The 16447-nt window shown below is 38.8% G+C and overlaps 2 protein-coding genes across 2 annotated transcripts in view; one reads left to right on the top strand and one right to left on the bottom strand.

Moving 5' to 3' along the window:
- Nucleotides 1–16447, bottom strand: part of LOC135215150 (uncharacterized) — a 115566-nt gene that overhangs the window by 96634 nt on the left and 2485 nt on the right. The window lies entirely within an intron of this gene.
- On the top strand, nt 5008–6755 carry LOC135215365 (uncharacterized). Its single transcript, XM_064249926.1, has 2 exons — nt 5008–5186; nt 6410–6755. Exons 1-2 carry the CDS (start codon nt 5008–5010, stop codon nt 6753–6755), a joined length of 525 nt encoding a protein of 174 aa, XP_064105996.1.

Genomic DNA, 16447 nt, shown 5'->3' with positions numbered 1-16447 from the left:
TTCACTTAGCGACGTATATTTCTGTCTTTCATTAGTGGGTTGAGCAGATACAGATTGTTACTGAATTTCTGTATTCGGGTAGTTATTTCCAGTTTTGAATCGAATGTCTGACCTTCTAATTCTGCATTTACGTTACTTGGTGTTCGTGAGAGGTGCATGATCTCTGTCTTATTCTTGTTGATCTGCATTCCATTATCTGTTAAGATCGCGTTCCAGTTGTTGACGTTTTCTTGGAGATTCTGCGCTGGGGGCTATCAGTGCATGGTCATCTGCATACAAATAAGTTTGAACTGGTCATATCTGCAGGTACATCCTCACCTCGTGCCCTCATACATTTATCTAGGAACAATATAAAAAGACGTGGAGAAAGGACGCTGCCCTGTCTTACTCCTCATTTAATTTCAAACCAGTCTTCATTCTCTTGATTTGTTTTTACTCTGGATCTGATGTTTTGATAGGTGTTATAAATTGCTCTTATAAGTTTCTCAGGGATTCCATAGTAAGGGTCTTCTCAAATACCATCTTGAGGGAGAAAATCATATTGGTTGTCCCTCTTCCTGGTCGAAAACCATTTTACCATTAACCCAGCTTTGGTTCAGCATATCCTCTCTATCTAGTTTCAAGTATTCTTTCATATAGTTTAAAAGCGTGTGACATTAGGGATATTCCTCTATAATTGCTGCAATTTGTCTTGTTAACTTTTTTTATAGATTGGGCCTATTAGAATCTTCTTCCTCCAGTCTTCAGGTGGTATTTGCCCATTCCAGAGTATGTCGACTAGGTCTAGTAGCCAGATGACTCCAGCCTCCCCGTATTTTTAAGGAGCTCTGCAGGTATTGTATCCACTCCAGGGGCCTTAACCATTTCTCATCCTCTTGAGGGCATTTTTTACTTCCAGTGTTGTTATGTCAGGTTCTGCATCCCCGACCACATCAAATTCTACCATGATCTTCAAGGTCATTGTTTTCGTTGTTTAGTAGTGTTTCAAAGTGATGTTTCCACCGTAATTCAATTTCTCGGTGTTTGGTTAAAATCGTCCCATCCATAGGGTCTTGGATTACATGAGTGGGTGGTTGGCTTCCCTTTCTGTAGTTTTTGGCAGTGCTATATATGAGTTTTCTGGTACCTTGGAGATCTTCTCCTATTCTTTCCCATGTTTCTCTTTTTGTTTGAGCTTTTATTCTTTCTGTTTCTCTCGAGGCTTCTTTATAGTTATTGTGATCTTTCAAGTTCAAAGTTTTTCATCAGTTTTCTGAAAAGTTTCGTTTTGTCTGCAACAGCGGACTTTAGCGTGGGGGTCCACCAAGCAGTTTGTTTTTGTCCTCCTACCTCGAACTCTTTTCTTCTGCACTGCATCATTTAGCAGCACCCACTACAGCCATTTTAAAGAGTCTCCATTTTTCATTTGGGTCATTGCTCTCCTGTTGCATTTGTTTAGCTCTACTTATTTCGTTCTGATATCTAACTAAGCACTCCTCTTCTCTCATATTCTCTAAAATAAATCTTTCTCTCACTTGGCTTTTAATTGGTTTGGGTTTCATCGTCTTTGATTTAATTAAAGAGAAGCCTGTGATCTAAATCGAACGACACAGAGGGGATGCTTTTGACATCTCTGACCATATTTTTGTTATTTGTTATTGCCAAATCAATCATTGATTTTTCAGTATAAGCTCCTAAGCCGAGTTCCATCGGTATCACGTCCATTTGTGGATGTCTCTATGATTATAGAGAGAGTCCATAATGGACATCTGGTTTTGTATGCGAAAATCAATTATGTTTTCTCCTTGTCTATCTCGTTTCCGATGCTAAATGCTCCCAATGTGCTCCCTATGCCTGTCCTGTCTTGCCCAATATGTCCATTAATATCTCCAATTATTAATGTATTCTCTACATATGAGACAGAATCTTTTTACTTCTTGTAGATGTCTGTAGAATATATATGTCTGTGTGTGTATTGATATTATACACATACACACACACACACACACACACGCACACACACACACACACACACACACACACACACATATATATATATATATATATATATATATATATATATATATTATTCACCTTCCATATTATTGTAATTATTGTATATATTTTGCCTGACTGTTTTCCCCTGTATGCCACTTTCCTTTGTCCCCTCCCAGAAACTTGTTGGCTTGTTTCACACTCCTTGTTTCTTACTTGCTTCGCCCATCCTAACTTTTTTCGACCCCTAAATGTAATTTTGAATCAGTCTCCACTCAGCAACTAAACCAAGGACTTTGGTGTCCGGCAGGGAAGCAGTCCACTGATTGGTAAATATCTATAACCTAAGTAAAAGTGATATTGTTGTAAGGGGTTTAATAACGAATTGTGCTTTTGTTTCAAGTGTTCTTAATTTCCAGTGTGATTACTTTTCGAGACGTGGTTGTCATTTGTCATTTCTCATTTATTCTGTCCTATTGTGTCATTCCTGTCCTTTATTGCATTTGTGTTCCTTTTATATTGATGTTAAGTTGATTGCAATGTTTTGTAAATAATTTTTGCATTATTATATTTAAATCTTGTTTGATCGTATTCTCATTCAAATACCTTTATTTTGTATTATTATGGTCCATTGAACCCACCTGCTAAAATGGTGAATTACCCTTCTCTCTTACACTGTAATAATATTATGGGGGCCTGTTCGGGGAGATTTTTGCTAAACTTCGTGGGTATGTCATAATTGACAACCTCGTTAAGAATCAGTTGTTTGTTTATGTAGTTGGTGATTCGTTATTCAACTTTGCGTGATACAAACATCCTGATTTATAGTTAGTTAGGTGACTGTTTTTGTGTTTGCTAGACCGCTGAGGAATTTATTTCCTTTGTGCGTAAATTTTTCGGTGACAGAAGGTGGCCACTTCTGTTTTAGTAAACGACTGCCGGTAACCTTGTTATGGTTACCCCCCCCCCCCCCCCCCCTCCTCTCATAACTGAGACTTTAACGTACTTATAGTCTTCCCCTGGGTCCTTAGATACCGGTCTCTTGCGTTATTCATTTTCTGTAAAGTGTAATGAATCTTGTTAACGCCTCGACATATGTGTGTGAAGTTACCGTTCTAATAAAAAAAAACAAAGTGTAGTAAGTTACGGTTGTTAGCTGAGCGACGGTACTTCCTTTTGACTTAATTTTGGTTTGAACCGGGAGTAAAATACTTCCAGTGCGTCCTTATTCATTCTCATTTTCCCGTATCTAAAATGTTGTGTATAAATATTTTTCTAATCTGTTACTAATTATGCATGATTTATAGTTTTATGCGTGGTCAATGCTTAACTAAGTTAGCTCCAAATTGTAAACCTCTAATTCAGGTATTTATATTATTCTTGAAGTTTCTTTTTAATTTTCACAATGGCGAAGTTTGATACTCAAAAGTTTGTGGCGGATCCTTCCTCTGAATTGCATACCCTTACCGATGCTAGGTAAGGGTATGCAATTGAGGTACGTTTCTAGTATGCGTAAGTTTGACATTAGGAAAGTGATAATAGATCACTATATGCGTATTGGAACCTTGGGTGACGAAGCTAGGCAGTATCTTGTTCCAGAAAACCCCTTCCCTTACCATTGAACAAAAGCTAGAGTTTGAACGTCTTGCAGTCGAGCGTGAAAAAGCTCGGTTCGACCGTGAAAAAGCTCAGTTAGCTTTAAGACAGGAAGAGTTAGCTTTGCAAGCTGCTGAAAAGAGAAGTGAATTTTCTCTTAAGGAAGAGAGAGAAAAATTTGAAATGGAAAAAGTTAAGTTAGAATTTCAAGCTAGGGAAGAAAAAGAAAAATTTGAAATGGAGAAAGCTAAATTAGAATTAGAAGCTAGTTTAGCTGTCAAGGTGGAATCAATCTTCAGATTAGGCAAACGGAACAAGAGTTATCTCCCTTTGACCTGACTAAAAATATAAAGTTAGTTCCCTTATTCACAGAGTATGATCCAGAGGATTATTTTCGGGTATTTGAGGAAACTGCTAATCACCTTAATTGGCCTGCTGAACAGTGGGTATGGCTCCTTAAACCTAAATTGTCAGGTAAAGCTGCTAAGGTTGTTAGGCATCTGGATGATACTAATGATTATAAACAGGTTAAGAAAGCAATCTTAGATGCATTTTCCATAACAGAGGAAGGATATAGATAAGCTTTTCGTAACTTATGTAAATCAAATATCCAAACTTTCCTAGAATTCGCTTCTGACAAGCTTAGAGCTTTCAAGAAATGGCTTAAGTGTGCTGAAGTAACTTCTTTTGAAGAACTGATGAATTTAATGGTTCTTGAAGAATTTAAAAGGAAACTTCCCATTAATGTAATGCTCTATATTGAAGATAGGCAGGAGAAAGATTTACTAAAGGCTGCTTCCTTGGCTGACACTTATTCCTTAATACATAAGTCTATTCCTAATAAAAGAGCTGAGGTTTTTGTAAAACCAGTTTCAGGAAAATCCCAGCAGATTTCGGATGATAATCCCAAAGGTTCTGATAATCCTAAATGTAGTTATTGTAAGAAAGAAGGACATACTATTCGTAATTGTAAAGACCCTAAATGTAAAGGATCTGATAACTACCGTAATGTTTTTATGAAACCCATTGTAAAATTTTCAACCAACCAGAGTAAACCTGTTTCGCATGTGCAAGCAAATGTACCCGATGTATTTGATGATTTTAAGTCTGAAGGTATAATAGCCTTGGGGGAGAAAGAACAGAAGTCTAGGGTCACTATATTACGAGACACTGGAGCTGCTTTAACTTTGTTGCATAGTAAGGCTTTACCTAATGTTGAGAATAATCTAACTGGTGAGAAGGTGGTTGTAAGGGATCTTACTGGAATCTCATCCATTCCCCTTGCCAGTGTCTACCTTGATTGTCCACTTGTAAAAGGGAAAGTTGAATTAGGGGTGATTGATACAGAATTGCGGTAAAAAAGGAGTTTCATTGCTATTGGGTAATGATTTAGCCGGGAAATTAATTGTACCAAATCTAATTGTCACTGATACCCCCATGGAGGATAAGGTAGTTTTGGAAAAACCTTTGATGGATGGTGAAAAGGTAGATCTTGAACAAGCCCCAACACATATAGACACTCGCTTCCAAGCAGGAGAAAAGGTAAATGACTTTGAAGTAGATATTGATTTTTTAGCTAAGGTAATGTCTAGAGATAAACTTATAGTTGCCCAGAGGTCAGATCAATCTTTATCTTGTTTGCATGATAAGGCTGTTGATATAAAATCTTTGAATAAATCCCCTACTTTTTATCGTAATAATGGTATCCTAATGCGTTTTTACCGTCCTTCTAACTATTCAAATCTCGATACCTGGAGTGAGAAATACCAAATTGTTGTCCCTTCTTCAGTACGCACTCATATAATGGAAATTGCACATGATGGACCAGGTGGTCATTTGGGACAATACAAAACTTACTATAGAATACTTGATAAGTTCTATTGGCCTAATTTGAGGAAAGACGTAGGAGATTTCATAAAGACATGTCATGTATGCCAAATAGCTGGCAAACCTAACCAAGTAATTCCTAAAGCCCCTTTACAGCCTATACTAGTTCCACATGAGCCCTTTGAGAAATTAGTAATAGACTGTGTTGGACCCTTGCCCAAGACGAAAGGTGGTAACCAATATGTATTAACTCTTAGGTGTCCGCCAGTACTCGTTTTCCAGAGGCCATTCCATTTAGGAATATATTTGCCAAAAATATTGCCAAACACCTTTCAAGTTTCTTTACTACTTACCGGATCCCCAAGGATATCCAAACTGATCGTGGTTCTAACTTTACAAGTAAACTCTTTTCAGAAATCCTTAAGGAATTAAATATAAAACATAGCTTATCATCTGCATATCATCCGGAATCTCAGGGAGTCCTTGAACGATGGCACCAAACATTTAAAAGTATGTTAAAAAAGTTTTGTTTAGAGAGCAATCTTGATTGGGATGAAGGAGTAAAGTTTTTGTTGTTTGCTATACGTGAGTCCCCCCAGGAATCCCTTGGTGTTTCTCCTTTTGAAATGGTATATGGGAGATTATTAAGAGGACCCCTTGCATTAATTAAAGATGAATGGTTAAAGCCCCCAGACTCTAATCAGACTGTAACTGTTCAACAATATTTGAGTAACTTTAAGGAAACCCTTTCCAAAGTCCGTAAAATAGCCAGTGAAAACTTAAACAAAGCTCAGATTAAAATGAAAAATAGTTATGATAAAAAAACTAAAATTAGGAAGTTCAACCCAGGAGATCTTGTGTTAGCATATTTTCCTATCCCTGGATCCCCATTTTCCTCCAAATTCTTTGGTCCATATAAAGTAGTTAAAAATGTCAATAACCATACCTATGTGATTGAAACCCCTGATAGAAGGAAAAGTACTCAAATTATCCATGCCAATCTGCTTAAAAGGTATCATTCCAGGAATACTGAAACTGGTTATGGAGACAAAATTGTAAATGTTAATGTTAAGGTCGGAAGGACGAGAAAACCTGAAAAAGTTAATGGGGAAAATCCAGGTCAGTGTACAATCCTCACCCATGACATCGAACTTCTACCAGGAACTGCTCCCATACGACAACACCCTTATCGCATCAGCCCGGCCAAGAAACTAGTGATGAAAGAAGAAGTGGAATATCTTCTGAGAGCTGGATTAGCTAAACCAAGCAAGTCACCATGGGTGTCTCCCTGTCTATTGGTACCAAAGGAGGATGGCAGCATGTGCAGACTACAGGAGAGTAAATTCTGCTACTGTTAAGGATAGTTACCCTTTACCCCGTCTAGATGACCTTATAGACTCTGTGGGCCAAGCAAAGTATGTAGCTAAGATAGATCTCCTCAAGGGGTATTATCAGGTGAAGTTAACATCTAGAGCCAAGCTTATATCGGCTTTCATAACTCCTTTTGGGTTATTCCAGTATGAAGTAATGCCTTTTGGTTTAACAAATGCCCCATCCACATTTCAACGCATAATTAACTACACCATTCAGGGTCTAGAGGGAGTATTTGCATATCTAGATGATATATTGGTGATGGGAGATTCTTGGGAAGAGCTTATGAAACGTTTGAATATGCTCTTTGATAGATTAAGAGAAGCCCAGTTAACAATAAATTTACAAAAATGTGTTTTTGGTCAAGCTACAGTTACTTACTTGGGACATATTGTGGGTGGAGGTAATGTCAGGCCTAAAACTGCAAATGTTAATGCCATTCTTGACTATCCAGGACCTAAGACTAGTAAATCCCTTAAAAGATTTCTAGGTATGGTTTCATATTACAGGAAGTTCTGCTGTAATTTTGCTTCAGTAGCTGCCCCTTTACATAGTCTTACCAGCCCTAAAAAGAAGTATGAATGGGATGAGAGATGTCAGGCAGCATTTGAACATTTAAAATATTTTTTGAGTAGTGAGCCAGTCTTACACAGTCCTAATTTTTCTAAACCCTTCTCTTTGCAAGTAGACACTTGCGACACGGGTGCTGGAGGAGTGCTGTTGCAGGAAATTGATGGGGTACTCCACCCAATAGGATTACACCTCCAGTAGCTTCAAGCCTCATCAGCTTTCCTACAGTACCATAGAGATGGAGCTCTTAAGTTTGGTTCTTGCTCTCCAAAAATTTGAATGTTATCTACAAGGAGCTCCCGTCATCCATGTCTATACGGACCACAACCCCCTCACCTTTCTTGAGCGCACCAAGGCCCATAATCAGCGCTTACTAAGATGGGCTTTATATCTTCAAAACTTCAACCTTCAAATAAAGCACCTCAAGGGCAGCGACAACGTATTTGCTGATGCCTTGTCACGGTCGCCGTTCTCAACCTTCTCAGGAGATGTAAGGTGTTTAACTTTGATCAAGCCACTCCGCTGGGCTTGATCCTCTAGGGGGAGGTATTACACCTTCCATATTATTGTAATGTCTTGTTTCACACTCCTTGTTCTTACCTGCTCCGCCCATCCTAACTTTCTTCGACCCCTAATTGTAATTTTGAATCAGTCTCCACTCAGCAACTAAACCAAGGACTTTGGTGTCCGGTAGGGAAGCAGTCCACTGGTTGTAGATGTATCTTAATAACCATAAGTATAAGTGATATTGTTGTAAGGGGTTTAATAACGAATTGTGCTTTTGTTTCAAGTGTTCTTAATTTCCAGTGTGATTACTTTTCGAGACGTGGTTGTCATTTGTCATTTGTCATTTCTACCTCCACAAAATACAAATGTGTGATGTCTTTTTCAAAGTTAAGTTTTTAGTTCTTGGGTCTCCATAGCACAGAAATACTATTTTAATTTTTTTTGTTTCTGGCTGGACCTAATTTCTTTGCTTCCATTTTCAGTACGTTTCTGTGAGCGATGATATACATTTCCAATTTTTGAAACTAAGTGGGAAGAAGAATGTGGCCCCCAACTTTTTTTTTCATTTTTTTATTGCAAAAACCGTATCGTGAGGGATAGACCCACTTGCTGGCCTGGTTGATAAAGACGTCACTGAAGTCCTGACTTCCCTCTATGCGCTGGTTCGTATCCACGAGAGGACGAAATGATCATCAGCTAAATCATTCCCCTTCTGTCGAATTGGATACTGGAGGATATTTGTAGTTTAATGCAGTACTATATGAATCACGGTGATGTGATAAAAATTCACAACAGAATATATGTCGGAGAAACAAGTTCTATGTATACGTGCATTAAAGAATAACTCGATGACGCGCAATTTGTCTGCGGAGGAATACATCGAAAGATAAGATAACCAGGAAGGTCGCTGTTGAATAACGCCCCCCTCAGTTACTGAACGAAGCAAATCGCGCGTTGCAAGATCTCCTCCAACTCTGGAAACCTGGCTTCCAGTGCGGGAAAACCCGAAGCGTGACTTCGTCAGGAGGTGGAAGTCCTCGGGGGCGCCCTAACAGAGCACCAACGTCGGTGGAAGGAAGACACGGCATCTTCATTCACCACGTCGATGTTCGTCCTGCCGTGAGATACGAAATTGGAATCCAATTAAGGTTAGGACCGAAATATCTCTTTCGTTCACAGTCACTTGTCATGCTAAGGCAGGAGTTAGGGAGAACGCTGATTGACTGATTCGTTTGTGTAGACTGGCGGCGCAAATGGAAGAATGACTGTCGTTTATGTTCATAAAATATTCATTTGGTTCTTACATACTTCATAAATGCATTGGAGTCGTGCAGCCATAGTTTTTAGTTTTCTGTGAAAGAAAACTATTGCGCCGACTTTGGCCTTCCGTCCGCCCTCAGATCTTAAAATCTACTGAGGCTAGAAGGCTGCAAATTGGTGTGTTGATCATCCACCCTCCATCATCAAACACGCCAAACTGCAACCCTCTTCACGCATTTGTAGTCAACACGATTTATCAAAATTCATTACCGCTTAATGAAAGCGAATTTTGATGGGAGAAATTAATGTATTTCGTCACACAGTCATAAGTATCAACCCTCCTGTGTGTGTAAAGAGGGTGAAAAGTATTTGCCCTTGGTCTAAGCTTCTCCCCAGGACCATGGGAAGAAGGTCACTTCCTTTTTTTTTTCAGTAAAGTATTGTTTGTTTGTATGGTGTTTTTACGTTGCATGGAACCAGTGGTTATTCAGCAACGGGACCAACGGCTTTACGTGACTTCCGAACCACGTCAAGAGTGAACTTCTATCACCAGAAATACACATCTCTTACCCCTCAGTGAAATATTGTGGGAGGGAAGTTTTGTATAAAGAGCAGGATTTCTTAGTACTGCGGTGAATATATATAATATATATATATATATATATATCTATATATATATATATATATATATATATATATATATATATATATATATATATATATATATATTATATATATATATATATATATAATATGTGTGTGTGTGTGTGTATGCGTGTGTGTGCATATATATATATATATATATATATATATATATATATATATATATATATCTATATATATATATGGATATATATATATAAACATATGTTACAGTGAATCTGTATAATCAGGGAATATATATATTCTCTGATATTTTCAGGGAATGTGCATAATGTCTGATTCACTCAGAGGATATGTATATTCCCTGAAATTTTTAGTGAATATACATATTCCCTGATTATTCGGCCTTATTATTATACAGATTCCCTGAATCGTGTTTGGTATCAGCTGTTGGATATTTTTCTTTTACTTGGTGCACCGGAAATTCTACAAAGTGACAACGGATCGGAGTTTACTGCTTGTGTTATTACAGAACTTAAACTGCTTTGGCCTGATCTCGTAATGGTTCATGGAAAACCTAGACATCCTCAGAGCCAGGGGTCAGTTGAACGAGCAAACTGTGATATTAAAGATATGTTGGTAGCCTGGTTGAGTGATAATAATACAACAGACTGGACAGTTGGTTTAAAATTTGTGCAGTTTCAAAAAAAACTCTAGCTACCATTCTGGCATTAGAAGGTCACCATTTGCTGCATTGTTTGGATCCGATGCAAAAGTAGGACTGACAACTTCAGCTCTTCCACATGATGTAATTCACCGTCTCCAAAGTGAGGACGATTTGCTGGCAGTAATTACGGAAGAAACAACTTCAGATGAACCACCTGCTGTCGAACCAGTTACTGCTAAACCACCTGCTGTCGAACCAGTTACTGCTGAACCACCTGCTGTCGAACCAGTTACTGCTGAAACCACCTGGCTGTCGAACCACCACCTGCTGTCGAACAAGTTACTGCTGAACCACCTGCTGTCGAACAAGTCACTGCACTGGGAGTATTGTGCACGACTGTGATTAGAGGTTAGTCAGTAGGGTATCCTTATGGTCAAACGGATAACAAATTTCCCTCAATACACTGTATCTTTATGTTATTATGTGGATTGTAGTGAGTGTAATGTTTCTCTCTCTCTCTCTCTCTCTGCAGCTGTCAAACCACCTGCTGTCGAACAAGTTACTGCCGAACCATCTGCTGTCGAACCAGTTACTGCTGAACCACCTGCTGTCGAACCAACATCACCACTCTCCGTTCGTCAAAAGAATATTACCTCTCAGCGAAAACGTGCGTGCGAAGCACAGCTTTCACAAGCTGAACGTATGGTTAAACGAAGTCGTCGTATTATGGACCGTGGAAACGTCGGGAACAATGTAACGATTCCGATACCAATGGTGGATAGGGGTCGTGGGGATCCAAGGAATATCATGGGAATAATTATGGATATTGACGAAAATGACAATTACACGATTGCAGTGAAGAGTGGTATACTGAGTGGGAAATATACCAGGAATCAGTTTGATTTATGTACGTATGAGCTGTATTCAAAAGACCATGTGACAACCGATAGGATTGTTTCGCTTCGAACTGCTGTGCAGCAAGAGTCGAAGTCAGGTGGTCAAGGTTTCGCCAAATGCAACTGTGCTGGTTCAAAACGTTGTCAAACAAATCGATGTAAATGTTTTAAGCTGAAAGTTAAATGCAACTCACGATGTCATGCAAGTTTGCATTGTTGAAAACAAGGCTTCGTTCTAAATATTAGAACGATCCTTATTATTTTTTACTAGTTTTATTTTAAATGAGTATTTGTGACAGACAAGTTTTATTTTCTGTTCATAATAAATTTTGTTACATCCAAGTGTTTTATGTGATAAATAAAATATTACAGAGTGTATTACTGTTTTTAGTGATTTATTCCATTATTCTACCATACCATACAAGTTTACATTGTGAAAACAAGTCTTTGTTTATCGTTTCAGCTATTTATTTCATTGTTCTTTCATACCAAACACGATTCAGGGAATCTGTATAATAATAAGGCCGAATAATCAGGGAATATGTATATTCACTAAAAATTTCAGGGAATATACATATCCTCTGAGTGAATCAGACATTATGCACATTCCCTGAAAAAATTAGAGAATATATATATTCCCTGATTATACAGATTCACTGTAACATATATATATATATATATATATATATATAGATATATATATCTAATATATATATATATATTATATTTCCTCCATTTTACTTCTCATATTCTTCATCCTTTGCCTATGATCCACAAGAGACTTGGTTTCTTGTCTGTCTTTCTCTAACTCTTTAACTTTCGGGGGTAAAATTCGACACTATATTGCTTTGAATTACAAAGAATTGTATCCGTCATATGAAAATTATCTCAATCATCCAGTCTACAGAATAACAATAAAATCACTCCCATCATTAGATATAATTATAATTATTCTCTCAAACGTTCTATGAAAACTTTTCCCGAATTGAGATGTACCTTACACACCCTGGTAAACTATTCTGTATTTCTCACAATATTCGATAGCACTTTTATGTTAAAGTGGCCCAGGTAAATATTTACCTTAAGTTTATGGGTAAGACTGCACGTATAACTGCTCTCTCTTCCACTAACACTTTTAACCAGCCTTTGAGTGTGGCCAAGAAGTAGGAGGAGAAAAGGAGGCTAAGGAAGGAGCTATAGCTATTATTATTATTATTATTTTTTTTTTTTTTTTTGCTCTATCAGAGTCCTCCAATTCGACTGGGTGGTATATATAGTGTGGGGTTCCGGGTTGCATCCTGCTCCTTAGGAGTCCATCACTTTTCTTACTATGTGTGCCGTTTCTAGGATCACACTCTTCTGCATGAGTCCTGGAGCTACTTCAGCCTCTAGTTTTTCTAGATTCCTTTTCAGGGATCTTGGGATCGTGCCTAGTGCTCCTATGATTATGGGTACAATTTCCACTGGCATATCCCATATCCTTCTATTTCCTATTTTCAGATCTTGATACTTATCCATTTTTTCATCCCTCTTTCTTTCTTCAACTCTGGTGTCCCATGGTATTGCGACATCAATGAGTGATACTTTCTTCTTGACTTTGTCAATCAACGTCACGTCTGGTCGTTTGCACGTATTCACCCTATCCGTTCTGATACCATAGTCCCAGAGGATCTTTGCCTGATCATTTTCTATCACTCCTTCAGGTTGGTGCTCGTACCACTTATTACTGCAAGGTAGCTGATGTTTCTTGCACAGGCTCCAGTGGAGGGCTTTTGCCACTGAATCATGCCTCTTTTTGTACTGGTTCTGTGCAAGTGCCGGGCATTCACTTGCTATGTGGTTTATGGTTTCATTTTTCGTATTGCACTTCCTACATATGGGAGAGATGTTATTTCCGTCTATCATTCTTTGAACATATCTGGTTCTTAGGGCCTGATCTTGTGCCGCTGTTATCATTCCTTCAGTTTCCTTCTTTAGCTCTCCCTCCGTAGCCATTGCCAATTGTCATCGCTGGCTAGTTCTTTAGTCTGTCTCATGTATTGTCCGTGCATTGGTTTGTTGTGCCAGTCCTCTGTTTTGTCTGTCTTTCTCCTGTCTGTATATTTCTGGGTCTTTGTCCACTTTTATTAGTCCTTCTTCCCATGCACTCTTTAGCCACTCGTCTTCACTGGTTTTCAGATATGCCCAGTGCTCTGTTTTCGATGTTGACGCAGTCCTCTATACTTAGTAGTCCTTCTCCCTCCTTCCTTTCGTGTTATGTATAGTCTGTCCGTATTTGCTCTTGGGTGTAGTGCTTTGTGTATTGTCATATGTTTCCTGGTTTTCTGATTTATGCTGCGGAGTTCTGCCTTCGTCCATTCCCACTATTCCTGCGCTGTATCTGATTACTGGCACTGCCCATGTGTTTATGGCTTTTATCATATTTCCGGCGTTGAGTTTTGACTTGAGTATCGCCTTGAGTCTCTGCATATATTCTTTCCTGATCGTGTCCTTCATCTCTTGGTGTTTTATATCCCCTCCTTCCATTATTCCCAGGTATTTGTATCCTGTCTCATCTATGTGTTTGATGTTGCTCCCATCTGGTAGCTTTATCCCTTCAGTTCTCGTTACTTTGCCTTTTTGTATGTTGACTAAGGCGCATTTTTCTCTTCCAAACTCCATCCTGATGTCCCCAGATACAATCCTTACAGTCTGGATTAGGGTATCTATTTCCTTGATGCTCTTACCATACAGCTTGATGTCGTCCATGAACATCAGATGGTTAATTCTGTTGCCTCTTTTCTTGAGTTGGTACCCGGCATCCATCTTCTGTAGTACTTTTGTCATGGGAATCATGGCTGCTACGAAGAGTAGTGGGGACAGTGAGTCGCCCTGGAAGATCCCTCTCCTGATATTAACCTCTGCTAGTCTTATTCCAGAGCTTGTAAGTATTGTATTCCAGTTGCGCATTGTATTTTTGAGGAAGCTGATGGTGTTTTCCTCTGCCCCATATATTTTCAGGCATTCTATTAGCCATGTGTGTGGTATCATGTCGAAGGCTTCCTTATAGTCTCTCCATGCCATGCTTAGGTTGGTTTTCCTTCTCCTACTGTTCTTCATTACCATTTTGTCTATCAGGAGCTGGTCTTTTGTGCCCCTACACTTCCTTCTGCAGCCTTTCTGTTGGTGGGGGATGGTGTTTGTCTCCTCTAGGTAGTTGTATAGCCTTTCACTGATGATACCTGTTAGTAACTTCCACATTATTGGTAGGCAGGTGATAGGCCTGTAGTTACTGGCTATATTTCCCTTACTCTTGTCTTTTTGTACTAAGGATGTTCTTCCTGTGGTCATCCATTTGGGTGCTTGGTGATTTGAGATACAATGCTGGAGTTGTTCTGCTATTCGTGGGTGTAGGGCCTTGAAGTTTTTGAGCCAGTATCCATGGACTTCATCGGGACCTGGGGCTTTCCAGTTTGGCATTTTCTTTAGTTGGTGTCTGACTGTGTCTGTCGTGATCTCTGTGAATCTTTGTTTTATTCTCCCTGTTTCTTCTTCCTTAACTTCCTGGAGCCATGTTGCATGTTTGTTGTGTGATACCGGATTGCTCCATATGTTTTCCCAGAGTCTCTTACTTGGTTCGGCTTCAGGAATTTCTGGGTGGTTGTCTTCCCCTCTAGTTGGCTGTATAGTCTTTTCTGGTTAGTTCCGAATAGTTTGTTCTGTTGGTATCCTTTATTCCTGTTCATGTACCGTTGGATCTTATGTGCTTTGGCCTTAAGCCTCTGTTTTACATCTTCTATTGTGTTGTTTAGTCCCCTCTCTTGTACTTTGTATTTCTCGTTGAGTTCCTTCCTTGTTTTCTTGCTTCTTAGCCTTTTTTCTGCCATCTCTTTCAGTTTACTCAAGTCAGATCTCATCACCATGATTTGTTTCTCCTGGCGCCTTTTCCAAGGAGGTTGCTGTTTTGGTTTCTGTTGGGTTGGTTGTGCTGGTGGTGTTGGTGTTCGAGTCCCCATCAGTTCTGCTACCATCTTGCTCCTGCATATGTCAAGTTATTTGTTTCTGTGATACTGGTGGTGTGTATTATGTCCATTATTTCATTGACCTCACTTGTTTTCTCCCTTAATTTCTTGGTGTTGTAGGCTTTCATGGAGGGGATCTTTGTTCTCTCTGTATCTGGCTCCATCCATTGTCTAATCTTTTCTACCCATTCTGTCCTCTCTTTTACTTCTTTGGTGTTTCTTCGTGTGTCGTTGTTGATACCTCATCCTCCCGGTCGTCTTCTGTGGCATCGTCTCTCAGTTCGTCTTCGTGTAATTCGTTGTCGTGTGACATTCCCCTTTCCAGTTCTTCTCTTTCTGTTGGGGAGAGCCAGTTCTTTTTCTTTATGTTCCTTACTTGGTCTGCCAGCCTCTGCTCTGTTTGGGGGGTGTTATTCCTCTCATTCCAGATGTTGACCAATCTTCTTCTATATCCTCTCTCTGTCGGGTTGCTTCTGATGTAGCATCTCCATATTTCCGAGTTTTGCTATTTAACCCATAGCTGGACCCTACCCCATCAGGGATAGGTACTCATTTGCAGCTGAGTAGACTGAGGAAATTATGGTAAAGATCCCTTCCCAAGGAATCAATGCCGAGGAGAGCGGTCACCCATCCAATGATCTGACCACCAGCCCCAATGTTGCTTAACTTGACTTAAGTCTATTGACGACCTAACCCACTCCTCCACGGCGCCACATTATTATTTTTATTTATTTTTATTTATTATTTTTACTATTATTATTATTTTCAGGCATTCTATTATTATTATTATTCTATATTAGTATTATTATTATTATTATATTTTATTATATTATTAGTATTATTATTATATTGGGCACAATTTTCCGTGTCGAAAATGATGACAATGGTTGCAGGTTCACAGTGATATAGAATGTGGGTATATGGTCTTTAATGGATATTAAAAGCTTTCGACCCTTGCACTAGGTTTATCATCAGTCATATGCTATATCATTGTGAACCTGCAACCATTATCATTATCATTATTTGTCCATCACAGAGGTATAATTACAAAATAATCACTACATCATGTAATTCACATATGCACAGCCGCATTGATTCAAAGTCATGACTCTTCTTCTAACTGTAATTTGCTATGTTTGTCATTGTCATCACCAATCAGTCATCATTCCAGTTAG

This window comes from Macrobrachium nipponense, chromosome 5, assembly GCF_015104395.2.
Source record: "Macrobrachium nipponense isolate FS-2020 chromosome 5, ASM1510439v2, whole genome shotgun sequence".
Classification (NCBI taxonomy): domain Eukaryota; kingdom Metazoa; phylum Arthropoda; class Malacostraca; order Decapoda; family Palaemonidae; genus Macrobrachium; species Macrobrachium nipponense.
The sequence above is the reverse complement of the archived record's forward strand: the minus strand, read 5'-3'. Positions and strand labels throughout refer to the sequence as shown.

Coding starts and splice junctions, on each gene's coding strand:
- LOC135215365 (XM_064249926.1), top strand. CDS start 5,008: ATGGAGGATAAGGTAGTTTTGGAAAAACCTTTGATGGATGGTGAAAAG. Junction 5,187..6,409: donor AAACTTATAGTTGCCCAGAG/GTCAGATCAATC, acceptor TCTGCTTAAAAG/GTATCATTCCAGGAATACTG.